Source organism: Metarhizium acridum (assembly GCF_019434415.1).
Source record: "Metarhizium acridum strain ARSEF 324 chromosome Unknown scaffold_141, whole genome shotgun sequence".
NCBI classification, from domain to species: Eukaryota; Fungi; Ascomycota; class Sordariomycetes; order Hypocreales; family Clavicipitaceae; genus Metarhizium; species Metarhizium acridum.
In genome coordinates this window covers 1205086-1231747 of record NW_027094020.1, presented here as the reverse complement: position 1 = coordinate 1231747, position 26662 = coordinate 1205086, and the positions used below count along the sequence as shown (strand labels likewise).

General features: G+C 49.7%; 6 protein-coding genes across 8 annotated transcripts; 2 read left to right on the top strand and 4 right to left on the bottom strand.

Moving 5' to 3' along the window:
* Positions 1-306: 306 nt before the first annotated feature.
* sgf73_3 (SAGA complex subunit Sgf73) lies at positions 307-1803 on the bottom strand (the record flags this gene model as incomplete). The annotated part of the gene is made up of 5 exons (XM_066119523.1): positions 307-713; positions 807-983; positions 1052-1540; positions 1598-1720; positions 1761-1803. 5 exons carry the CDS (start codon positions 1801-1803, stop codon positions 307-309), a joined length of 1239 nt encoding a protein of 412 aa, XP_065975318.1.
* Positions 1804-2415: 612 nt separating this feature from the next.
* Positions 2416-3041, bottom strand: sgf73_2 (SAGA complex subunit Sgf73; the record flags this gene model as incomplete). The annotated part of the gene is made up of 2 exons (XM_066119522.1): positions 2416-2487; positions 2592-3041. 2 exons carry the CDS (start codon positions 3039-3041, stop codon positions 2416-2418), a joined length of 522 nt encoding a protein of 173 aa, XP_065975317.1.
* A 20-nt stretch (positions 3042-3061) lies between these two features.
* On the bottom strand, positions 3062-3814 carry sgf73_1 (SAGA complex subunit Sgf73; the record flags this gene model as incomplete). The annotated part of the gene is made up of 2 exons (XM_066119521.1): positions 3062-3681; positions 3805-3814. 2 exons carry the CDS (start codon positions 3812-3814, stop codon positions 3062-3064), a joined length of 630 nt encoding a protein of 209 aa, XP_065975316.1.
* Positions 3815-6540: 2726 nt separating this feature from the next.
* Positions 6541-7470, top strand: J3458_009023 (uncharacterized protein; the record flags this gene model as incomplete). Its single annotated transcript, XM_007814637.1, has 3 exons — positions 6541-6673; positions 6748-7170; positions 7325-7470. 3 exons carry the CDS (start codon positions 6541-6543, stop codon positions 7468-7470), a joined length of 702 nt encoding a protein of 233 aa, XP_007812828.1.
* A 284-nt stretch (positions 7471-7754) lies between these two features.
* Positions 7755-12909, bottom strand: CDC25 (cell division cycle- protein). Of its 2 annotated transcripts, XM_066119519.1 has the most exons (5): positions 11822-12909; positions 9444-11747; positions 9151-9367; positions 8828-9098; positions 7755-8619 (listed from the first exon to the last, which is right to left on the bottom strand). In XM_066119519.1, the coding sequence occupies exons 1-5, from the start codon at positions 12470-12472 to the stop codon at positions 8592-8594; spliced, it is 3471 nt and encodes a 1156-aa protein (XP_065975314.1). In that variant the 5' UTR covers positions 12473-12909; the 3' UTR covers positions 7755-8591. The 2 variants fall into 2 exon arrangements, with proteins under 2 accessions (XP_065975314.1, XP_065975315.1); XM_066119520.1 differs by having other exon boundaries at positions 9444-12909.
* An 8729-nt stretch (positions 12910-21638) lies between these two features.
* Positions 21639-25902, top strand: J3458_009021 (uncharacterized protein). Of its 2 annotated transcripts, XM_066119517.1 has the most exons (3): positions 21639-22260; positions 22523-24659; positions 24750-25902. In XM_066119517.1, exons 1-3 carry the CDS (start codon positions 22107-22109, stop codon positions 24886-24888), a joined length of 2430 nt encoding a protein of 809 aa, XP_065975312.1. In that variant the 5' UTR covers positions 21639-22106; the 3' UTR covers positions 24889-25902. The 2 variants fall into 2 exon arrangements, with proteins under 2 accessions (XP_065975312.1, XP_065975313.1); XM_066119518.1 differs by having other exon boundaries at positions 21639-24659.
* The last annotated feature ends 760 nt before the right edge of the window (positions 25903-26662 follow it).

The following is a 26662-nucleotide window of genomic DNA, read 5'->3' as shown; positions in this document are numbered from 1 at the left end:
CAGTCGTGAAATCATTACGCTTCCATGCCAAAACGCCGAACCCGTTGGTATCTAAAACAAAAGTAAAACCGAAAGAAGCGGCGCCACTCCAAACTTGCCCATTGAAAAGAGTAACGCACAAAAGGAAAGAGAATCCTTCCAGGTCCGTACTTCCGCTTCCCAAACTTATGCCAAGGTAAATTCATCCGCACATCTAAATATAAAAAAAAAGCCATCGTCGTAACCAACGTAGTCAAGTCAAGTCCAAGGATAAGAGCACAAGGCCTGCTCAGGATTCTCCGGGACGAAGAACACGGCCGACGTATTTCAGCCGCGGCTTGTTACTGATGATCGTCTCTGTGACACGGTTGCGGCACCAAAGTTCGATGATCGGGCAGAAGCAGGAAAGCCTAGGGCTCCAATGTCTGGCTCGCCTGGTGCATCTTCCCCTTCAATAAGTCCGGGGTGTCCTTCCGGGAGTTTTTGAGCGCCGTATCCTACCACATGAAAAATGTTGGTACGACCTCCATTCGTTGCCAGCTGCAATTGTTCATGAAGTCTGGAGAGCTGATACTGTCGTTTGATTGGAGTGAAAACAGGTTGTGGAATAAGCGGTTGGGGATGCCAGTGGGATAAGGCGCTCATTACGGCTCCGGTTTCCTCATCAGAGTCAACAGGACCGTTGTTCGCGTCATCCTCGTCCTCAACGGGAGCGTTCGCATCAAGAGCAGCCTCTGCAAGGGAGCGGTAAAAACGTGGTTAGCAGTTGACATGATAAGTGAAGGGGCGCGAATGCACCGGGTCTCTAGAGGGGTCAAAAAGCTCACTTTGTTGTTTTGCTTGATTTTTCTTCTGGTATGCTGCCAAAAGCATATCGTACGGAAGAGAACGGCCTGCAACAGCACGTTTTGCCCCCATGGAGTGGCTCTTGCATGTAAGCGATCGAGCGCATGGTTGCCCGTTGGGCAGTATGACACCACACTGCCTTTCAACATCAACCGGCCCTGATATTCCTCGTTAGCCAACCAGATTATACTCATCGTCCCACAGCACAGATTGATTCTGTTCGTACCTTTAGGCTTTGGAACCTTGGCTTTAGGCTCGTCCTTCTTCTTTTTCGCCTTGGGTCCTTTGTCTGGCTCGCCGTCGGCTTTCCGTTTTTTGCTGCCCTTCTTCTCGTCCTCGGGCTTCTTGCCTGCTTTCTTACCCGCTACATTTACTTTTTTATCGTCGTCGTCACTGTCATCATCTCCATTCTCTTCATCAGCCTTTCGAGCCTCTTCCTCCCTGGCTGCCTCCTTAGCTCTCTCTCGCGCTTCTCGCGCTTCCTTCTTCCTCTGCGCCTTCTCCTTTTTCAGCTTCAAACATTGCGCAATATGTGCCTTGGCTGCAGTCTTTAAAATACTTTTCTTGCAGTGCTTGCATTGCTGGAGATCTGGACTATCCTCCAGAGGTCGTCCTGTCGCAAAGGTCTCTCGAGCAGTGTCGTCTAGTTGGTTCACGACTGGGCCAGGAGAGGCCACGGACGTCGAGGGGGAGCTCACAGCTTTCTTTTTCTCATCTAATAAAGTCACATGAGAGGCAGCTCAAAGTTACCGTAGGTGTGCGGTTAACGTACCTTCGACAACACTACCGTCCCTCCAGTTTCCTGGCTTGTTGTGCTTTGGGGGCGGCTTCTTCAGCTTTATGGTGCCTGATTTGCTTTCCTTCTTCAAAACGACTTTGTTGATTGGGTCATCACCTGAAAATCTGAGTTAGCTGCTATTTGGACTATCTGGAACGCGAGCCTGGCTTGCCTTTGCGAGGTTCGGCGTCGGGCGCCATGACGGTTTGCCCTTCTCGTAACCAAGCAGCTGCTTAATACTGCTGGTATATTGGTGACTTCACCCAAGGAATTTGCGACTCTATCATCCACGGCGCAACGCCTTACGAATGATACAAAGAAATATAATGGTCATGGAATGCACCACGCACGACGTACGACGCAGCGATCGGGCAACGCATGGGCACCTGGTAGTCCAACCCAACATGTAGCGCGGATCGCTGCCCGGAAGAGGGAAATTAATAGTCCGAAACTCGATGCTAACCCCGGATTCGATGACCCACCCGACGTCCACTCGTTCACAGCGTGCGTGGAAGCACCCAAATACCAGGTTCCACATTACACTTGACGTGAGTTCTGTAGGGAGCACGAAACCTGACCTACTTGTCCAACACGCGAAGCAATTTTGTATAAGTATTTCAATAATTGAGTATTCAAGTACGTTATACAAGTCATGCCCTTGGATGGCTTTCTCTCGTTTCACATCATTTCATTTCATTTCATTTCCTTGTATATCTTCCCGTTCTTATCTAATATGCAATTTGGTGGCATGAGAAGCTTCGTTGAAAGTCAGCTATGCAAAAACCAGAACAAAATTCAAGCCAGACCTCCATCTAAGTGTCTGAGCTCATTCTGCTCCAGAGCCTGTATATGCGGTTACGAATTGCCATGTGTCCCAATGTCCGCTGTTCATGGCGAAAATCAGTGTCAGCTCAAGTATAAATAGAAGATAGGATAAGCCATTGCAAATTGCTAGATCAACGCCATGAGGGGTATTTGCAGTACTTACAGGATGAAATGTTTTGCCATAATATGTAGGCACATACCACATGGAGTTTTGAGTGATAATTTCTCCTTGGCTAGTTCGAAGGGAAGGATCTTCTCTCGCAGCTTTGACCATCAAGCACAACGCCAACTCACCCCAATCGCCTGATTTCTGAGCAGGGTCAAAACAAGTATCTGGATTTATCAGTGGTGAGCTCCGGGGAAGTAGTTCGCTATGGTCGGATCCTGTCATCTGACTTTGGAAGCCATGGTGGTTGTCTTTGCCTCCGACAAGAAAAAACCATGTTTCATTTCTGGAATAATCTGGTTCAGTGACGTTGGGTTCGCAGAAACGATGGCCTTCGAGAGCATCGTCGTAGTCCACAAACACGACCCTGGGCTCTATGAAGTCGGCGTTAATAGCAGAAATTGAGCGGTTAATCTTGTCGTTTACTGAAAGAACCATCTTGTTCATCCTGCGGCGAAGTTCGCGTTTCAATTGGGCCCACGCCACCACACTCCAAAGGATCGTTCGTCGCAATCTTCGGTATCCTCGTTGAAGAAGCGAGCGTACCCCGAGACCGTAATGGTAAACCAGGGCCTCTTCTCCCACTGTACACGGTCGAGGATTTCCATAATGGCCAAACGAAGGTAATGTTCAAACTCGGGGCCGTTAAGGGCTTCTTCGGAATTGCGTAAAGCATCTTCGCAGGTTCCTGAGTAAAAGCTGTAAAAGCGAAAGATGCAGCTATTCATGATGTCGAAGAAGCCAAGATCATTGCCACCAATGGACAGGAGCGCAAAGTCTGCATCCGCCGTAGCATCTAGGCCATCGATCTGACTATGGTCGGACCCCGCGAGCATGTCGCCGATTGTGGAGCCCGTACAGGAAAGAAACTGCATCTCCGGTGCATTACCATGATGCCCGCGGGCGCGGCTGAGATCTCTATGGACCAGAACCGGATAAGCATGCAGACCTTGGCGGCAGTCGTTTTCTGTTCCGTTGAACCCGGTGCCTATACCCGCTGAGTAGGAGTCGCCAAGGGCAATGAAGCCAGAGACGGGCCGGAACGGGCGATGCGGAAACTTGATGTCGTGTTCTTCCACAGAAACCACTGGGCAGGTCAAAGGTTAGTTGAGTGTAAGCACTTTTGGTTTGTTCATAGCTGTAAAAGAAGGTGGCCCGTACACGGGGGAGGGTTCAGGATATGTTGTTGCGGTCGTTGACCATGACTAACTGCAGTCCATGTTCGCTCTCCCGAAGGTTTAACATGGAGAGGCGGTAGGGGGCTTTTGCGGGCTGCGAGGCAGAGGTTGAGGACAGGTAAAACAAGGCCCAAGAATCGCATACTCTACATATAGTCAAGGGGTGCTTGGAAGGCTTTCGACTTTTCAGGCGATAACGGCTGCGCGGTTGCTTGGAGGACGATTCGATAACCGCAGAAGTGCAGAGGCCAATATGTGCGTAGTGTGAGCTGCGAGCAAGCCATGACTCTGCGCTTCGATCCATGGTCACAGGGCTGAGTGAGATGTTGCCGCGTGTACGGAGTACGGAGTACGGACCTCGGATTGACACAGTCCGACTCGAGGTCTGGATGTCGGGGTGGACGATGGCGGGCGTCCATGTCCACGTCCCCAAGTCCGAGGGTCCATGTCAGAATACGCACCAGTGATTTGCAGACTTGAGACCACGAGCAGGCAGCCAGTTGAACTGTACGGTTCAAATGTTGGGGCAAAGCGCGTGGCAGCAGGGAGGGACCAGCCAGTTGGGGGGGATCCAGTTGACATGGAGCCAGTTGACTGACTGGCCAGCCGTTGCTCTTTTCCCCTCTCAGCCAAGCGTCATTATTCGTTTTCGAATCTCTCTTCACTCAGTGCCCCTCTTCCGTCTTTTTGTCATTGACGGTCAGTCTAATCGAGTCACGCTGCTGAACTCAATATGGCTGAAAATATCGGTTGGCACTGAACAATGACGATGGTCATTTTGTGGGTTAGTCGGTAGGCGATCACCTCCCGAACACCGCGCTGTTAACCGGCAAGCCAAGTATATCCGTCCTGCGATCCGAAAAGCGGCCATACTATGATGAATATCGGGCGATTAAATTTGGGGTTGATCGTCGTCTAGAGTAGCAAAATACGGACCTCGTGTTAGATGGGCGACATATGTAATACTACTTGGCGACACCTAAGTATCAGAGCTTGATTGAGCAAGGAGAAAGGAGAAAGGGTGTGAGTTGACTACGATCCGAGCACGGAGTCAACGGCTAACTTTATTTACATTTCTCAACGACCATTATGCTCCACAAGAATAGCATTCGCCTGTTCGACAGAGATTGAATAGTACTCTAGTATATTACTCTTCGCCCATCTTGTAAGGTAAGGGGAGACGTTCTGCCAGGGACAATGCTCGCGGTGACTAATATCATATGGCTCGAGCAGCCTATTGTTAGCACTGTCACTCTTGCTAGGGGGATGGTCGTCCTCCCCAAGGCAGACCCTCAGAACCAACTACCTGGTAGTCATAGCCTCATTGCAGTTTGTGAACCAGGTATAGTTACATACCCAGGCTGGCTACTCTGTGGCTTGGATTGTCGCTGCACTCAACACTATGACTCACACACCCACTAGCGACTTGACCTGCTACACGTTATATATTCCTCTCCCTCAGTGCGAGCTACTTTGGCATATTGGTATCTAGAACAATCTACCTTCTTTACCATCAAAGGTGCCATTTAACTTAGTTGTAGCAGCGATCAAGCCTCGCGTTCATACGTTGGGGCCGCGTTGTCGCCTAGGTGAATGACGATACACTTTGACCTTTACTTGGATTGCATGCATGGACGATTCTGAGCTATCATATATTGAAGTACGTATACTATTCGCTTCAAACTCTGGGGTTACGCATATCATATGTTATGCGTCTCAATTTGTCGACATGAAATCGGCCACCCTACACAGACTCGGAGGGTTGTGCCCAACTTCTTTCTGCCTTACCCTGTCCTGGAAGTAGAGAGGGCTCAACGTCATCCTCTGTTTCGAACACCACGTGGTTCGGGAAGATCTTTCTTGGGAGCTAAACGTCGTCGTACGTAGTCGCTGCTGCCTTCATGTTTCTTGTTGCTCGGGTGGAACCAATGGCACTAAACCCAGTCCGTTCTCCGCCACACGGCCCCAGACGCCGTTCCGACGATGCGATTGCTGGCAAGACGTCAATACGTCATCCATGCAAGCGAGGCCTAGTGCTTCTATTTTTCCGATGTCCGAGTCTCACGCACACCCAACACGCCATCCCACACCGATCGACAACATCGTCATAACCAAGGCTCCATCGGATCGCCTTGTGGCTGCCACCAGATTCCAACGGGACTGGAATGACATAAAGTTGTTCAGAATCGGGCACAAAGACTCTACCACCCCTCGGCCTTGTCGGCTCACTTCCAGAAGCGTGCCGCTCCCGATTGGCTACGACGACTAATCATGAATCGGCTACGGCACAAGACCAAAAGGAAATTGTGAAATCCGGCTTACTGCGCCAGGTTCCCACCAAAGGGGCCTTCATGGGCGGCTGCAGTCTGGGGGCAAAGGGAGAGAGGCAAGGATTGCCACTAAATTGGACCAATTATTGCTGACTCTGATACACCATATCGCATCTCCCTTTCGTACTGCTACGACGTCAGAGAAAACACTGCTACTGGTTCTAGTTATGATTTGTAGCGCCTTGTTTGTGTGACAAAGTGTAAATCCGTAAATTGTCATAAATAGCCCGCTATCGAAGGCTATCCTTGACCCATTGTCCTCCAGCAACAATAACCCCCTCGATTTGTCAACCCTCCAAACCGATATACCCTTTCGCCGTGTCAAGTACCTGTCCAACCTCGATCCTTTGCTCTTACAGCCAAAGCAATTTTTCTCCCACACACTCTCACGTGCCAAAAAACTTGGATCGTAGAGTGTTCGCAGATCCCGAGGCCGCCATGGAGACCATCAGCCACATGGCACAAACTGCAGCGAAAGCTGTATGGGGAGATGGCACAGAACATGACGAGCCTGTTTCCGGCGTTCAAGGCGACGTATCAAAGGGCGAGCCATACGACGGTGGCAATATGGGTAAGTGACCCACGACCAACTTATAAAAGGTTGCAATGGCGAACGAAGGCATCCTAATTTGATGTGGATTACAGACCCCAGAGACCAGGAGAGGAGAGACTCCAAGTTTGGCACAGAAGAAGAGGAGTCCTTGAAAGAGACGCAAGACAGTAAGAAACAAACGGAAGCCCTCAGTTCGAAAAGAGAATCTGCGGAGAGCACCACCCACGAGCCCGACGACGATTCAGTCCAAAAGGGCCACGAGAAAAGCTTACAGGCAGATGATGGCCCCAGGCCCCTCGCAGCCGTTGCCAAAGAGAACGGCGGTGACGCCGGCAATATCCAAACCGGATTCGAGTCTGCATCCGCAAAAGGCGACGCCGCCACCGCCGGCCACGCAGACGACAAGAGCCCTGAAAGCAAAGGAACGGGCGAACAATACGTCAAGACCACGGGTCTCGCTGCAGACGGCGGAAACTTTGACGCGACAAACCCCGGCGCAGGGAGAGAGGCTGATCGTAAGTCTTGTCCAGTTCACACACATACACAGGCGTTTCCCATTCCCAGTCGAGTCACGCAGATTGAAGGCCCTATGAAATTGAGAATTCACAATTCCCGCACCGCCGAAGTCCACCCATGTCGTGCTGACACAATATTGTTTTCGGTTCCTAGGTCTCATGGAGGAGAAAGGAGTCGACCGCCAAGGTGGTGTTGACCATCCCAAGCCTGACTCATCTTCATCTGGTAGCGGCGGCAAGGATGGAAAGCCAAGCCTTAAAGAAAAGATCAAGGACAAGCTGCACATACACAAGTCTTGATAGGAGCCATGTTGCATAAAGTTATTTGAGTAGGGCGGGAGACGCCGTTTGATACAAACTGGAACATGTGTTCATCTGGGTTATTACTCTTTCGTGGAATCGGCCGACTGGCCATTGTCTGAAGAATTTGTTTTTTCCTCTTTTCCCTTTATTTCCATTTTAATAGCTCACCAAACGAACTTTCAAGTATCGTGCGGTTCTACATCCATACCTCATACCATGTAATGGTTCAATGTCACGCTACCCACGGAAGCAATAATATCGTATGAACAAGTTTACAAATACCCCATGTACATTGTTTTAGTGTGCCATTATCGCCACAGTCGTTGCTCGTATCTAAACACATCAGAACACATCGGCCGCATTCATTGCCAGCAATACTCAAGTCGACCCGACAAGAATCGAAATACAAGCTAACTTGGTCTCACCAAGAGTTCAACCCCACTTCCTTTATAAAAAAAAGATCCTCATGTCTCCAAATATGCAGTACTCCAGTCTGTACATAAGCATGATGTCAGAACATAGCGACGGAACGCCAACCATGGCACTGCATCAATAGAAAATAGCACTCAAATCTGATTAGCTCATTCGCCAATGAATCCGGAGCATCAGAATAAAGTAAACAGGGACATTGTCGGTCCTAAAAAGTGCTGTCCCAATCCATCTCGATATAGATTTAGCCAACGATAGGCCAAGCATTTAGGCGCTGGCCGTGTCCCTTGGGAAAGCTGACCAAGTAAACTAGTTGGAGTTCTTGCAGCTATGCCAAGATGATCACGCGTCCCAGTCATCCACACGACGTTGCAAATCAACACGACGAGGGAAGCAGAGTCAACTGAAACTGAAGACCAAGTGTAGACGCGGAGCCTTGGCTGTCCCTGTCGTGACACGATTCGGCTGCTAGCACATCTGCGATTGACTGGGCCATCTGCCCACAGTTCTGCTAGAACTCCCTTCCGTCGTTTGATTGGTATCTCTGCGAAGTGTTTCATGTGCGTGGTGATGGCACTCTTCTGTTATAGATGAGGCGTGCGCTAAATTCTTTTCATTCAACTTGGTTGAGCGGGTTGGTTGAAAGATTCGGTTCATTGACTCGGTTCATTATTTCACCTCCTTTTGACTTAAAGGAACCCAGATTCAGCCAAGACTCTATAGTAGTAAAAAATAGAATTGTCAGCCACATGTTCATTTTCTTTAAAAAAAAAACTTTCTTTTGGAAAGGGAAAAAGTCATGGCGGCGAGATATTGCCAAGCATACAAGGCGAGCGAGACTGATGACATTTTCTGAAAAGCTGCGCCAGAAAGTATCTCAATGCCATATACCATGGCGGCTGCGCCCGCTGTGCAACGTACGTACCTCACAATTTTTTCGTCTTCTCGCTCTCTTGGTTCCACTTGCAAGCTCTTGTCGTACATTTCATGTACGTCGCCGGCAGCTTGCATGTTACTTAATATGTAATCTTGCAGTTCGGGAACAGGCTGCAGAGAGTATCCCACATTTTGGTATTGCTGAATGTCCCGGATTACTTCTGCAGTCTTTGCGCGTTTTGCAAAATTGATCAAGTTCGTCTTCTTGATGATCGAGGGAATGCCATCCTCAATGAAAGTGAGATCAGTTAAATAGACGCCTAATCAATGCATTAGTGAGAACCCAAAACCTTGTCTGATTTCTATACATACCAAAAAAAGGAATACATGGCGGATTAGCTGCATGAAGAGCCTCACGATACTCGCCAAAATTCTTGGTGCTAGCCATTACCCGACGCATAGTCTCCAGGACTCCTTGTGTTCGCTGGGGCACTTGGTCCCAAGTCCGCTTTAGTCGAGCAATCGGCGCTGTTCCAAGGGCTGAAATGATGGAAGTCAGGGTAGAGAAATTGTTAAGACTCCGGCATTTCTGTTTTCAGGTTAGCAAGAGATGGAATGGCCAGAAACAATAGGCAAACGTATGGAAAGAACGTGGTGAAACATACATCTGCTACGGCGACAAAGTGCTTGATCACGACAACTCGTTTCTTCACATCCATCTGGGCAAGAATCATCTCCGCGACCCAGTTGGTCATCTGATTGGAGTGGAGAATCAATGCCTTTACATTGGGTGCCAGATCGGGTTCACCTTCCGCAACCTTCTTTTGCCAGGTCTTGTTCAGGCATTCTGCAGCCTTGATCTTGCCATAAAGCCTCGACTCAATAATGGTGAGCTGGCGAGCAAACTCCGTGACATCAATATCCAAAAACTTCAGTTTCTTCATATTCTTTGGAACAATAGGTGTTGGCGTGCTTTGGTTCAATGTTTGAATCATTCGACGAGCACCGGCTTCTTTACCACTCAGTCGCTGGTCCAAGACAGCCATTAGAGGGCCTGACCCTGGGGTCTCTGTAGATTTGACGGTGTCTCTTGCAAAAGTGTAAACGTCGCGAATCAACTGTCTAGATTCATCGTTCTGCTCCTCCATCCAAAAGCTATCAAACCAGCTCTTGAGGATGTTCACAACACGAAAACGAATCAGCTTTTGCTTCCTGTCACGCCAGGATTCGAAGTCTGATTGGCTGAGACCATCTGGTGGCTGTATGCCAAACCGTTTAACTAACAGCTCAAACAGCTCTCGCGCTGAAGTAAAGGACCGATAGGTGAGAAGAAATGTGTTGTTAAAACTCGAGTCTAGCTTATCGTGGCGGGTGAGCTGTTCAACTAGTGCAAGAAGAGAACCTCCCTTTACCGTGGGCGACGCAGTCTTGGTATCCCATGACACATCGTTTTCGTAATCAAGCCGTAAGAAGTCGGGGGTATCATCGTTGGCCTGCATACCAGTTTGCGGCGACGGATCCTCCCCAAATATCTTCTTGACTTTGGAGTAGTCTCCTTTTCTGAAATTGCCAGCTGGGGGGTCGCCTTCACTTAAGGATTGTGCCGACAACAGGGACGGCCGGCCAGGGGCAGATCTCGACTCCGACCGCTGATGTGATCGTTCATATGGCAAAGTTCCGCCCCGTTGCAACGTTGCTCGTGGGACCGAGTCTTCTCGTGTACGAGACTCGGCATGCTGTGGAAGCTGCGGGTTTACCTGAACTTGCTCTGAGAGAAGTTGCAAAGAAAACCCAATGTGAGATGAATTCGTCTCCAATGCTCTAGCACACTGGCGCACATATTCTAGACGGTTTTCAAGAGACTCGCCCCGCACTTCGTTCCACTCATCTGCCAACGGTCCGGCAACTGCCTGGCAGCCAAGAATCAAGTCCGAAATATTGTCGTATAGGCTTTGTTTATTGACACCAAAATCGCCCAGCTGGGGAGTTTGAAAGCTACTTCCCAGCGAAGAAAGATCAATAGATTCAATCATGGCGATCCACATTTTGAAGGTTTCGACAACCTTGCCGCCTGCAGAGCATACATTATTGCCCACAGTCTCATGACGAAGGGACGTTACAATCTTTTCGGGAGTGATCAGACTCTTGTCCAACTCGCGAATGCTCGATACCAATATGCGTTTCTGTTCGTCTAATCTTTCGAGGAGTTTGCTGTTCAGAATTGCCGATGGCTCCACCAGGCCCTCTTCATCTTCCAGGAAATTGGCTGTGATGGGATCTCTTGGCCCCAAACCATTGTTCTGCCAACTACCTCCAACGGTACTGCCAATCACGAAGCCAGGGAACAGACGGGGTATTTCTTCCCCACGTTGTTGTCGAGCTACCTCAACATAACTGAAGACTCCAAGGAGAACCCCATCTGCTTCTTGTAGGCACTTTTGTACAGACTCGGCGTTGGGCCAATCGGCAGCAGCAATGTGTGACGAAATGACAAGCTTCGAGAACTTTGACATCATGTCTCGGAAATGAGGATACAGCGCCTTATTGGTCGAAATGATGGACGGCTGCCCAGAGTGATTGTCTGTTGTACCAGAGCCGGCCGCGAGCAGAAGTCGCAAATGATCCGAGATATCTTCAGCTCTAGCAACATATTCTGATCGGCAATTTCTCGTAATTGCCTCGCGATATCGGTCGATTGCACGTTTCATGTTGGAAACTAGCAGGCTCCACGTTAAAGGGGGTGTAGACCCGTCGTCAAAAAAGGAACGCGGAACAGTTGCAGTTGTTGGCAGATTGTACGTTGTGCTGGTAAAGGAAGTGGCCGAGGCCATATTCGGGGGCTGTAAAGAGCCCTGCTTGCCGTTGGGGTGCACATCGCTTCTTTTCCGTCGGTTTGGAGATGCACCGTTTATTGAGTCCATAGAGGTAGAAGGTGACAAGACGCCGCTCGTGGAAGCTCGATCTCTCCCCTATCTGACGATTAGTGACCAGATGCGCAGTGGGGTATAGAATGTACGTCAACATGTGCTCCATGGATCCATACCACATAGCCTCGAGAGGCGAACATTAAGGACTCGCCTTCGGCTTCGGAGGCAGAGGTTGCCGAGTCGTCGTCTTCGTCTTGGGTCAGCCCGCGCGCCATCATCTCGGGAGGAGGTCTCGTTTTGTCTGGAATGTTAACGTTGGCCCGATCCCTGGGACCAGTTTCGGTTGAAGACAAGGGTGACTCCAGAGGTAGCTCCATACTCCTATCGCCGGTCATCATGTTATAATAGAAGAGCCGTCCGTCGGGAGTAGCCTGAGGGATCCAAAAGTCGGCTCTTGATTTGTCCCCAGAATCGGTGCCTTCCAGCGGCAGTCCTGCGGGATCTTCTGCCTCGGAATCGTCATCTTGGTCGAAGCTCTCGTCGAAGCCCTCTGGTTCGTCCGGTTCGTCGTCGACCTGGTCTGTAGGGCCGTTGTGGCCGTGTTCTGGCAAGTCCTCCGGGCTCGCAACTATTTGGCAGTAGTTGCTTGGGAACCAACCGCGGACCCCATTGATGACACCGTCCCACCAACCACTCTCCAGTTGAGTGATGACCTGAATAACATCGCCTTCGTGGAAACTCAAACTTGTTCTGTCGTCTGCCTCGTAGTCGTATAACGCTCGCACATACATGGTGCCAGGCGGCGCGGTGCCCACAATGCCATCCATGGCGAGTGCGGGGATTAGAGGGGTTAGCCTTCAGAGGCAAGGCGCACACAAAATGCCACAAGACGGCGAGAGCAGCAGGTTCTCCGTCGAGTGGCAGATATAAAGAGTTTGATCGTCAAGTGGTTGATGTGGCGGACGGGGAATTGAAGTTAGGTAAGCAGGGTCAAGATACTGCGACGTACGTCCGACGTTGCCAAAGACAAGCAGAAAGTCAACGGTTGAAGACTTGAGCACTTTGGGGCTGGTCGGTTTTCGGCGGCGTGCTGATTGATTGATGCTCTCAGGACATGGCCAAACCACGAGTCAGCCCTTCCCCGAGCTGGAGGTGGCAGGTTATGAATCCGCAAATGCAACGATCATGCCACCTGCAAAATGCGCTGTGTGCAGAACTTGGTGCTTGCCGGCGCGGGGAGGTTTAAGGGGACGACGAATTGGTGGGGGGTTTTTAAAACAAGCACAGAAGAGGCTGTGCGGGTTCCATGATGTGAGGCTGGCTGGCTCTAGTAGGCGGCGCCTCTGTGCCTGGGACTGGCACCAGAGGGACCGACCAGCGGGTGTCCAGGCGGCACACAAATGCTCCAGTGCCAAGTCAAGTGCCCACGTCGTACCATTTACCACGCAGCTTGAGGCACGCTTGGCACCCGTTGACCAGCTGAGACCAGACACGGAGCTTGAGAGCATGGTTCAATAACATGGCTAGATGTACGGAGTAATAAAGTGAGCGACGACTCGAGTCCGCCGCGCAGCCGTGTCGCAAGCTGTCGGTTGACCCAAGTTTGTCGAGTAACTTGAGCTTGAGTACCGTTGACTAAGAGAGCCTGAGTGTCGGTACTCCCAACGCTAATGCCTCGCGCCCCATACGCCACGTATCTGGAGACTTGAGTCTGGTGCCGCCAGAGGTATCTCGGTACTTGTAGTCCGAGAAACACGGAATATTCCGAAGGGGTCATTGCGCAAGTGTCCCGTCAACTGGTAAGAGCTCTGACTGTCCCTCGCCTCAAGGCATCGTGAAAAGTCTCCCTCACATCCTCCAGCTAGATGTTGACTTGATATCATCTGGACTATTTTGAGCCCACACTATATGCTGGAGGTCCCAGTCCTGGACCCTCTGTCTGCACCAGGGGCTCGGAAGACGACAGCAAGGGCAAGTGAGGAAAGCCCTTCTTCACCCTTGCTTGGTTGCTCACTCGAGCTTGAGTTTGGGCACCTCGAGCCAGCTTCTGATACAATACAGTTCAGAGTCGAGGGAATCGGAGTGTCGCTTCAGGAACACGCTACAGGATACGTGCGGAGTTCCCCCAACAACAACAAGGCCATTGGCCGTCACAAACCGCCTCAGCGCGTCAACCCCTTCTTCCCGGACATGAATAGAGAATCGTGACAGGTCGTTGGAGCACCCGACAGATCTCGAAGCACATGCTAGGTAGTCAAACCGTGGGCCAGTCTGTACTCAAGTGCGCCCAACAAAAAGCGCGCAGACCTAATGGCCACCTCACTACCACGCTGGAGGATTATCTTCTACTCTGGATGTGTTCGCTTGACGCTGTCGGGCATTTCACGACGTAAATTCCTGGAGGTGATCAGGTTCCGCTCTGGTTCATGAATAGGGCCGTCGCATCATCGCCCTTGAGCCTCTGAGGAGCACACGACTCTAGCTCCAGTGTTTTCTGTTGTATGGCTTATTAAGCAGCCGCCTACCAGGTAATTCATTTGCGCGCGTCTGTGCTTTTTCACGGGCACACATAATATAACTGTCCCTACAAATTTCTTTGTATTTTAGACATGTTGAGGGCGAGAAAAACATGTGCGCGTATGTACCTAGTTGGTATGTATAGGACGACGACTCGAGTCTGACAGTCTTCTCCAGTTGTCTACACTCGGCAGGGCCCATCAGTGTGGCATGTAATCGAGGCAACAATCTTTTGCGGCAAGTATCAGTTACAGGGTAGTTGCGTATTCGCACATGTAACTCGTGCGGGTTCTAGCTTCAATATTACCCCTGGTGAAAGATGCTCTGGGTATACATAGCTCCTTCCTATCTACCTAAGTAGGTACCTAGGTAGGTAGGTAGTAGTTAGTACCTGGGTAGCTGAACATTCTCGCAGCTAAGGTGTTCTTATGCTCGACTCCAGTGATGTGCTTACATAGGAAAGGAAGTAGCTTACATACTTAAGTACTTAAGTAGGAAAGGAAGAATGTTGCCGGGCGGTGAAACACACCCGACACGAATATTTTGATAGCTAGAATTCCCGGTAGCGAAAGGGCGAAAACACGCAGAAGCCATGCTTATGATCGGTGCGGAATCTGTGATCCAAGAATCAGACATACAACATGGTAACAAAGGGCTATCGAAATCGCAGGCACATCACCATAGCCAGGGCGTTCCCGAGGTATGAGAGACTACTGAACGTCAAGCGAGAAGTGGGGGGAGGATAACGGGAACCCTCGCCCGAACTTTGCTGTCATGCCTCTTCGACCTCGCCTATTGGGAACGACATATGCCATCTGCTATGACATCGCGAGCTTAGGGCAATGCCGTGATGGGGACCGAGGGTGACTCGCCCGTAGCCGCCAGCTCAAGCTACATCAATATGTCTAATACTGGCTACCTACTGCATCTCTCGCATACGCTCACCGTACCGACTTGATTTAGATTCTGACCGATTGACAGATACTCTGCAGCAAACAGTCGCTTGCAGGGCCGCAACCAATCCACATTTATGCCGCGGAATATGCATGGCGGATTGGCTACCAAGTCAAATACGTAAAGCAAAGTCTGGGTCGTGGAAGGGAAGAGGGCAATGGACCCATGGCAAGCTGATGCATAAGACATACGAATGCCAGGGAACGAGGATAACAACACCCATGAGCACTGGAATACTACATCGCAATACGGAGTACGGAGTACTCCGTACATATATCAGATTATCTAGTCAAGAGATCAATCAGCAGCTCGTGAAAAAGATTCAAGTACTACGAACTCGACTGGAGCTCTAGGGTGGGCGAAAAGCGGAAAAGGAGGTGGGCCATAGCTCCTGCTCTGACAACCATCCCCATGGTGAGACCACGTGGGTCTCATCCCAGACCGGTGGCCATTTCTGGGGCCGGAAGCGTGCCGCGGACCCGCCCTCTGTAGGATGTAGGATGTAGGATGACAAGACTGCGCATGGAGCCATGGTGTCCTCAATCGTCGCGACGTCCTTGCAGGCTCAAGACGTCTCTGTACGTACATGTTCCATGTCATGCTCGTTGCGGCAGATCGCTATGGCTGCACGGTCGCGGTCTCCGAGAGCCAGCTCGTGCAATGATGACTTTGCCGAGCCATCTATATCACGCTGGTACAGAAAAGGATCGGTCAATCGCTGTCACGGTTGTCCATTCACCTCTGTGAGAGCACAACACACAGCGCCCAGCACACGCAATTTGGCCTCGGCAATCTATATTGCTGACCAAGTACTCCGTACTCCGTAAAGCTGCCTGGCGCCCGCCCCAAGAATGAGGTATTCATGCCTACCGCGCCTTGATAGCATACGGAACAGTCGGTACGGAGTAATGCATCGGCCAGTGCCCAGTGAAGCAAGGAAGGCAGGGGAAGATGGCGGTCTTTCCCGACAGTGACCGCTCTTTGGAAACTGACCGTAAATAAATAGACAATATATTCACTAGACCACCCCGGTTCCTTTCCAGGCCGACGAGTAAGACTTATTCTTTTGTGTTGCTGGCCGATACTCCAACGGACCGGGGCACGAGGAGGATGGGAAGGTTTCGATGGCGGAAAGGAGAAGAAGGAAAACTGTCAGGACCATGGTCCTGCAAAGATGACATACATAGGTGACGAAAAGGGGCAACGGCAACTAGTAAAAAGACGAAGCCACATTGCGCCTTGGTTGAAGGGTGAATTACTAGTTGTGATAGGTTCACTGTCAAAGTTCCTCTTGTCTTCGCGTGAGACAGGCGGACCTGAATGAATTCCTTATTCCTGCTCAGGTACGGAGTGCATACTTAGTCAATTGTACATGCCGTCCTAAACAGCATCAGCGAAATGGCACGTGTATGATGCACACAACAATGGAAAAGAAAACACCCAACGAACTATAACTGACATTCATGTCTCCGGCGAGATGGCAGAGTAGAGTGCTTGCTTTTGGGCACTTCACACCCGTTGTCAAAAAATGCATGGCCTCCGATTTATTGAGTGAAGGATGTGTGTGGTGTCCTTCGTGTTGGCAATAAACAAGACAAAATTGAGCGTTGCACAGTGCCTGCTTTCACCGAACCCGCCGATTCCACAACGTGCCCGGGCCCAAATTGTCGGGTAACGATCTAACGATTAAACAATACCGATCTACGGCGTAGTGTTTCTGAGGTTCATCCTTATCGGAATGGAGTGTTCGGCGATCCGAACTGAAGTCCTGTGGCACTACGGAGTACTTCCTCGTCAATTCGAAGTGGAATGATGACCAGGGTGTTACTCGGCGCATGGGCATTTTGCGCCTGGGACATCGCGTGTGGTGTCTGGTAGGGAGTAGTCGACACCCCTGTATATAATACTGGTATTGTACTGTACAACACTGTGCTCTCCCAGACATGCTAATACTGTCAATCGGAGCAGCCGGTATCGTAAAGGCCTATCTATTATTAGGTAGGTATTATTGTCGGTCGTGTCATGGCTGTTCAAGTGGACAGAGGAGCCTGTGCTGTGTGGCCCATTGACTCTCGCGCGGCACGGATCGGGGGGGCGGGAGGCGCCATCGTTACGTGGTGACCCGATGAGCCGCCAACCTTGCTTGCTTTTTTTGTAGAATTCGGGTATGGCTGTGCTGAAATTGGCCCAGGAGACAATGAGGGGCGCTGAAGTCAAGGCGATGGGCTGCTGCGTAGTTGAATACATACTAGCTGACGGGCTCAACACAGGACGACGCCAGGGAAGCCGGACTGGCCGTCATAACGCTCGACATGGATGGAGTGACTCGAGCCAGTGTTGGTGTGGGCACCCACTGAGAGCAACCTCACTAAGAAGAACTCTATCGTAGAAGGGGAATATAGGGATCATGGCACAGGAATTCAGTGAAATTAGGCCCATTCTCTGACTCGAGAGAGATTGCCCGTCCCAAGTAGGGGGGGTCCTCGCGCCTGGCCCGCCAGGCCAATCAAGCAGCAAACAGTGCCAATCGTCGCATAAAAACGGTCCTAGACCGGCAGACACACATCGCTGGTACAGTGCGGATACCTGCGCACCGAACCACCGGACATGTCAATGCATGCATTTCAATGTTTGGTCTGGTGATGGGGCAGCGGCTGGGTGGGTTGGGCGGGAGGGCACCCGTCTGGGGGGGCACGGGGGTAGTTGAGACCTCTGTGGGCCTCGAACCGCGTCTTGCTGGGATTCTCAGCTCAGGCGTGGTTTAGCCTGGCACCGGTGCCTTGGAAGCAGGTTGCATGGCCCTGCAAGAAGAAGCATGCAAGGTTCAATGGCCGGGCGGTCTTACAATAAATAATAGGACGAAAAAGAAAGTGTCTTGCGAATGGACGCGTAGACTGGACTGGTTTTGTTTTATTTTATTTTATATTTTAAAACACCCGTTGGGGCAGTCGTCGTATTCTGATCCAGTGCCATACTCCTGCCCTTGTCATGAATAGATTGCCTTCAAGCTAGTACCCTGCGCCGCGGTCCCGACACGCCATTGCCGCATCCTTCGACTTAGAAAGTTAAAATCAAATGACTGCAAAATGGAGTTTGCGAGGTCCGTCTCCCTGGAGAGTACGCTGGAGGGCGTGCCGGGCATGTAATACCTTTGAAATCGTCCCTGTTCTGTGTCTATCTTGTGCGGACCGGTACGGTAGGCACCGTGTCTTCCAATATTTGACCAGACCACTTGAACAGTCAAACTATCATCAAGTTACTTCAAGTCAGCACCTAGACGAGTTGCCAATGCCAAGTGCATCTTCCCCAGCCCAGTGGAGCAAATATCGTCAACGTTGAAAGTGCCAGTTGACGTGCATGTAGAGCTTGGTTTGACATAGGAAACCTTGAGGATCATAATTGGTACCTAGTGTCAACGGTTTTCCTCGCCATAGACTCGGTAGTGAGCCAATCACTGTTCCATGTCAATCTTCTCCCAGGTGCAATGTTTGGTACCAGGCAGAGGGTACTAAAGTCGGGAGGGCGGTCTAATCAAAGCTTTAGCTAATTGATCCCTTGCCCGTTACCAAAGCGCCCATGGTCCGTCCACTGTCTGTACCAAGCCAATTGATATCGGGTGATTCTGGAGATCCTGTACCCAAAGAAAAAACAAAAGCCTTGAAAGCGCCTTTCCCAACTAAACTTCACCCATTTGGCATCGCCGCCTTCTTGTGATGTTGTCCTTACGAATATACAACCTGACCCCTTGCATCCTGAATGGATACCATGCAGGTGACATTGACCGACTCTTCTTCAATTCATCGTCACCTGAAAAATAAGACAAAAAGAAGAGACAGCACTTGAGATGTGTTATTGAACGTGAGCCACTAAACACGCATCGGTCGGTTTTTGACCACGCATCAGTTACTAGTCCTAATCGGGCCAGGTACCTTCATATAATTTTAGCTGTAAAAATACATATGAGATCTCTCTCACAGCCACAGGAGGTTGGGCCAAAAACCTAGCTGCAATTGAGGGCCTGTTGTGTCAAGTTTCAACCACACGAAGTACCTCCATATATAAATTTATATGTAAAAATATATGCTATCGCGAGATAGCTTTGGACAGCGCGCCGCGATGTATCACCAATCTTGCTAGCGTGTCTGACGCATTTATGGTGTATGACGTGGTATTTTACGGTTCTCTGGGTTGGTACGGCCAAACACGGTGTTTCTAGATGTAATGCTTGCACGATACTTGCATTATATTTGTATTATCATTCTCTGTATTGGAAAAAAGCCTCAAAAAACTGAATTAATATACAAAACAATATATTAAATTTCTCGGCTAACTAATAAGGCTGCTAGCTAACTTCCGACCGATGCGTGTTTAGTTGCCCCATCAGCTACCACCTATCTCTGCCCACTCGCGATCTGATGTACAGTCACTGGACAAAAGTCTCGATAATGACCCATTTTTACACCAAAACTTATACTTTTTAAGTATAAATAAATCAAGATTTTTATATATAAGTAAATTAATAAAAATTTAAACTTAATAAATAATTGATTAAAATTTATTATTATTATTTTTTAATTAATTTTCTTATTTTTTTAAGCATAGATTTTCAAGCTTAAAAAACGGAAAAATTAAAGATTTTAATTATAGTAGGTTATAGTAGATGTTATAGGGGATTAAGAGACTAAAAAAATCTACTTATATATTTAACCTTTAATTATAAGAGAAGTACTTTATTTATAATTATAAAAATTATATATTATTATAATTATTATAAGAATTTAATATAATTTTAATTTTTATAAATTTTTATTAAAAGGTTAAGTAATAATTCATTAATAAAAGTAGTAAGTTTAGGTGTAAAATCGCTAATTATCGTGACTTTTGTCTACCCACTGTACTATTTAGTCTATGCCAACATGAAAGGGTTATTGCACTTGTGCGGACTGGATACCCAAGGCTGGAAAGAGTCAACTAACGCCGACTATGAACATATTCCAGGCATGCTTCACGTACGAAACACTGTGTCGAGTCTTGCTTGAGCCGTTTCTTGATATATAAATATACCGCAAGAGTACGGATTATGTATTGACCTCTTCGGTAGGTATGTTTATTCTCCTCATATTCCATCGGTTGTGTTAAGGCTGCAAGCTCGTACCGGTAGGGATTTTCATCCAATTAAAAACCAGATAATAAATGGTACTTTATTTCATACTTAAATTACACTATAATAAAAGTCCTAGTTAACATCCTAATTACAAAGAGCTACGTCCCATACATTACACCCTTAACGGGTCCAAGTGACCTGCTTGCAGCCTTAACACAACCGATGGGATACGAACGGACTACGTTCCAAAAACCATTGTACGGGGACTGACTACCTACCTAGGTACTTGGATGTAGTTACAGTATAATTCCTGTTCAGTACTAAGTATGGACCTCAGTCGTAAGCGGTGCCGCTTTAATGGTGATGGAGGAGGTGTGTGAGCTTGCTCGGGAGCTCAAGTGCTATCTGCTCTCTCTCTTGACAGAATTTTCTTGGGACGGGGTTACGGACTATTACTCCATCAAGATCTTCCTCGGGTGTCCTTGACAACGCCCTGAACGTGACACCAGTCGACGGGTGCCGCCAAGGCAAAACGGGCAGCCAACTGGTGTGATCAAGTGGGTAGAGTGGCTACTTGGGTCCGGCATACAAATGTCAAGTAAAAGATAGGTTCCTTGCGTACTTAGTATGTACCTGAGCATTCCGTGAGGGCGGCCGGGGCAGCTTGACAAACTCTCGTACTTACTTGTGAGCCTGCAAGTGCGCGAGGAAAATAGTAACAGCGGGCTCAGCGGGCAACGGTACCTGGGAGAGGGGCCAACTAGCCCCGCTACGACTAGACGCCCCTCAATTTTCCGCTAAGAAGCCCCGCTCATCACTCGCAATGGGCAACGGTGCTCCGTAGAACCCGCTCCCTAAGCAAACGTATGGAAGGATGACAGGAGCAACGCCCAGTTAGCCAAGTCTGGCAGCACTTCAAACACCGCAGTAAGCCAGGCAGCTTTAGAACACGGGCTGCCAGAGCCGGGTTCCAAACCCCACCCCTGGTCTCTTGCGCGCACACCCTTTTCTCCCGTGTCACTCCGTCTGGTCCAAGGCCCACCTCACGCGTCGCTGCATTGTGCGCCTGTCTGTCTATTGCTGCGCTGGCACGAGCCACGCACTACGAACCACGCTGTCCTTGACACGGCCACATACCACGATCCATCATGCCCTGGGCCATTCGGCTACGTACTCGAGCAGATGAGAGTCCAGGTGTCACGGTCTGCCCATGGCAGGCCGTTGCTGAAAAGTAATACTAGCTTCAAGCTCCCAAGTGCTCCTCAGCCACCCAACCCCTCCATCCCCTCCTTTCCTTCCTCTCCTCCCACTTTTCTTTCCCTCTGTCTATCGCGCGCGCCCCCCTTTCCTATTAATCCAACCCCCCTGTGCCGCTACAGTGCTGTGGCCCCCCAGGCTCTTTCCCCTCCCCCCTCTCTGTTCTTGACTACTACTAGTTCTCTGGCCTCTCCTCTCGCCTCTCCCCTCTCCGTTCCATCCCATCCATCCCATCCATCTCGCCATCTCGTCGCTTGGAATCACCATCGTCAGCATCCCATTTGTTAGGAGCTGACCCTTCGAGGCCTTATAGAGCCTCCTTTTCTTCTTAATTCTAGAACCCCTCACAGCCTTTCCATGACCAGAATACCATCATCACCAATGACCAACCTCACGATCGAATCCACCGCTGTCACACTTTAAATCCCACGGGAGCGCGTGCGAGCGAGGAGCTAGGAGTCGAGAGCAAAAGCGAGAGAGTCTTGACCAGACGATATTCAACCATCGTGCTGTCAGCATCTATCTTTCAAATTTTGGCCCGAATCGTGACGAGAGAGCAACCACTGTCGCCGTGTCTGCCACCATTACTTCGTACCGTCTTTCACAGATCACACGATTTGGTCATCAAGATGCCCGGAGCCAGCGTCGCAGTCCTCCCGCCACAAGCGGCCTCGACACCTTCCTCGAGGAAGGCATCTCTCGCGCCAGAACGCAAATACAAGTGCCAGTTCTGTAACAGAGCCTTCAGTAGAAGTGAGCACCGGAGTAGACACGAACGTTCACGTGGGTGCCCAAGCCAGTTCAGCCTTTGCCGCCATATTGCCCCCCCCGGCCCCCCTCGCTGTCTTCTGGAGGATTTTGTTGTATTCTCTTGGTTCTTCCGAGATGAATCTTTGAGCGTGCTTCTGCTGTTCCGTCAAGCAGCGCTCTTGTTAAATTTTCTTCACTTTTTTTCTTTTCTTTCCGTTTGCGTGCATCGTCATTTCTCCCTGGTGTTTTTTTCTTGTGGATAGTCCAATATTCGAACTTAGCTGACATCGTGCAGATACCAAAGAGAGACCTTTCAAATGCATGAAATGTAGAAGTACGTTTGTCAGACGCGATCTTCTCCTCAGGCATGATCGAACTGTGCACGCAAAGGATGGAGGTGTCCCTCTACACAGCGACGGCAAACGCCGTGCAGGCGGCCCCAAGACGCGCGCAATTGGCGGTCCATCCAAGACCCAGTTGGCTCTGGACACGTCAACCTTGGAGCAGATGGAAGCGGGCAATGATAGCCTCTTTGACGTAGAAGCTGCCGCCATGCTTGTAGCCGATTTGCATCACAAGGCTACTGCTGCTATGCGCGGTGACGATAGCACCTACGAAGACAATGCTTCCTTGGCATACTCACCTCATGGATCAACTATCATGGAATCGACCGTCACATATCCCTCAGGTGCTATTGCATTGCCTCAAATGCAGTGGGATGGCTTCATACCCCCGACTGTTGACGAGCCCAAGACTCACTCAATATCGTCTAGCGCGTCTGGGTCTTTCGAATCGCAACAATCCTTCACCTCGAACGCTACCATTCAACCTCGCGCAAACCAGCTTCCCCCTATGGCTGGACAACATGGTAGCGGACTTGTGCCTTCTCTGCAGTCCATTATTCAGGCTCTTCCTGATGCTAGTGCCGGAACGCCTACTCCGCAAAGTCCTTCCCTCGTTGACCCTGCTCATGCTGGCTTTCACCCTCCACAGGTGACAGGGGACGAACAACGCAATGCCATTTTGGATAATATTCGCAGTTATGATCGTGAGCACGCGATTCCTGAAGGGTTTCGTCTGCCTGGATTGGGATCCTTAAATCGCTATCTGTCAACTTACTTTGGTTTGTTCCATCATCACCTGCCTTTCCTCCATCCAGCATCTTTCAACCCCTCGCAGGTGTCACCCCCGTTGCTTCTGGCTGTCCTTAGCATTGGCGCACTTTACGCTTTCGATCAGGACCAGGCATACATGCTCCACATTGGCTCCAAAGTGCTCGTCAACCAATTTCTTCAAAACAAGGAGAATTTCAGCTCGCGGAAATGCCCTCTTTGGACCATGCAGAGCTCGCTTCTCAACATGATCTTTGCTAGCTGGAGTGGTGACCCCAAAGGCTTGGAGTGGGCTTGCTCAATCAAGAGTCTACTGGCCAACATGGTTGCCGGCAATAGATACGAGTTGAAACTTCGCCAGGAAGCACGGGACTCCGCTAAGCCAAGCCGTGCAGAATGGATTGAGGACGAGGGCTGTCGTCGCACTTACTATGCAGTCTACATTTTTTTCGGCCTGCTAACCTTGACATACAACCATACTCCGGCAATCAGCTTTAATGAATTCGAGGATCTTCAACTACCCTCTACGGAAGCTATGTGGAATATGCAAGGCATTGAGGACGGTGCGTGGTCAGAGCTCGTCAACAACGCCACTGCAGTCACATTTATGGAGGCCCATGACAATCTCTTTCAAGGCGAAACTCTCCGATACAGCGCATTTGCAACTCGCGTGATGATCAATGCTTTGTTCCTAGAAGTTTGGTATCACAAGCGCAGCCCTGAGGCTCTTCAGGATGTTGTAACGGAATACAAACTCCGCCTCGCCCTCGAAACTTGGGAGAAATCCTTGGATATGTGCGAACCAGAGACGATCGCTGTCCCGCTGAGCGCACCACACAAACGCCATCCGCTAATCTTCAATGCCAAGGCCATGTATCGCAATGCTCGTGCGCGATTGGAGGTCGACTTGAAGAGTGTACAAGAGGCTCTCCGCTATCACGATCCATATGAGGTAGCTGCTGCTATGTCTCACGCCCGCGATCGCGTAAAGCGATCGAGTGAGATGATCAAGGTGATTGAAGAGTGTTACGTCTGCATTGAAACTGCTGTGGTCCAAGGAGTTCGCTGGGTTGCTCGCACTTCGCCGACAAATTGGAGTGTCGAACATCCACTGTGCGGCATGGATCTGATGATTATCCTTTCCTTGTGGCTCTATCGCCTGGAACATGACGAAGAGCCAGCAACTCAGGAGGAACTCGCCATGTATAACAAAGTTCGACAGCTCTTTGCTAAAGATCTGGACGAAAGCTATATGTCGCAAATGAGCTCAATTGTGACCCGCCTCTGGGGTTCCATGCTCGACGAGGTAGTTGTCTGGGGGTAAGTTTCAGTCTCCCAACTCTGAGGCCACTCGCTGCAGAAGACAATGACGATTGTATAGAGAATGGACTGCTGACATATTTGCGACAGTATAACTCGTCTAATGGGCGAATCCTTCAAGCTGCACTCCCAGGCACTGGTCGGCTATGTCGACGATCTCGAAGCTTCCTCAAATGTCTCTACCCCGTCGATGACCTCACAGGGGGCAGACGAGGACAGCGTGTATTAATAATACTGAAACGATTGAAACGAATTTTTCTTTGAGTCATCGGAGTCGCCTTTTGGTCTCCCTTTTCCTTGGCAAATACCTTGGTTGCTCTATGTTGTCGTTTTGTTCGTGTTATCCTGTTGAGATGGCTTGTCGACTTTTGATTTCGTTGATTGCTTGCCGTCCGGCGCGACGGTTTCGGGAAGGAGTATTGCATGTCCTGATTATTGATTAAATCTGGCATTTCCTTTGTCACAATTTCCTTGCGGGTCGATTCGAGATCTCTTACGGCGCTTGAGACAGAGCAAGTGGCCGACAAGCTGCTTTGGCCACTTCAATTGTGTGCCGTTACTTTTTCTTAATGGAAGGGGGTATTTGGGCAATAATCTGCTTTCGGCGGTGAGGCAGGGAATGCGATACGGACGGGATATATTAGGGTGCGCTATTTCTGGGCCTCGGCGGATAAAGTAGGATTTTTCCAGCGGCAACGCAAGCCGAAGCCTGCAGATAGCGAGTCGATTGGCTGGTCCATGACGGCGATGTCGTCTTTCGCTTCTATCGTCAGTTGTTCGATTAGCCTTGGCACCTACTGGCTTTAATTCTCTGCTCTCTGCTTTATTTTGCCCTTGTATTTTTGGCGATTCTCGCTACATTCTTATTAGCAGCTTTCATTCCTCGTTTGTGCTTTGTCTCTTCTATCCCTTTTTTTGGTTTACTTTTCTTTTGCTTCTCAGATACCTTGTTCGATATACAGATTGTTGCATTTCCCTTTGAGTGGTATTTGGTTGTTTCCTTGGGTCTTCATATATTGTTTTCTTTGTCATGTTTATGCTCATTTTTTTTGCCACTGCTCTTTTGCTCGCTGGCCACGCAACCACAGAACAGGCGTCACGTTGAACGACAGGGGCGATCGCTCTACAGGGCCGGATCGCAGCCACAATGTGTGTGAACCCAATAGTTTTGAGAGGAGGCAGGCCCGCTCGCTAGTGTATAGATACGTAGTATTACAATCAATCAATAATCGCTTCTCTGTCATCTACTTCAACCCGCCCGTATGCGTCAATTTGGAAACGCAAAGGTAGTAGAGGATACTCTGAGTGTAACATCAAAGCGTGGAGTTTAGGAGCACTTGCACGGCGTGTTGCTACACCTCGGGCTCTACCTGGCGTCTTGGTGTCTAAAAGCTACCAGTTGACGTCTCCTGCAGATTGGTGAAGTCTTTGAGCCCTGCAGGATACCCGAATACATACAACAGAATAGCTGGGAGGGGGTTGTGCCTGCCTGCCAGATAGCAGACATGAAAGGTTCGTTCTGGAGGTAAGAAGACCTTCCCTGGTGCGTCGTCTCTCAGTCGATGATGTCTGGTGTGATTCAGAATTCAGAAGTAGCACCTGAACGCTATTTGATTCCTACATTTCTGTTTGTCGACATCTTCTGACACCCTTGCTGAGCATTCGATCCGCTGAGTCTGCATTGGTACGATAAAACCTGTTTACTTATTGCAACGAATTTCTTGTCAATCAAGAGACTGAATATGACACAAGGACCTGTGTGTAGGTACTGACAGAAAAGCTCATGAGCTGAACAGGCCAGCGTTTCCAAAAGGACACCAGGAAAACTGGAATCATCTCAAAAACAACTTCAATGTCCGTCATGCATTGGACTTTGGCATTTAGTCTACTGATTGTGCCTCGTATCGCCCTCGCGATATGTACCTGCGGATATTCAATGACTGGCCGGCAGCCTGGAAATAATCCCATATTATTTACGGACAAGCTAGGAACGGACTTTGCAT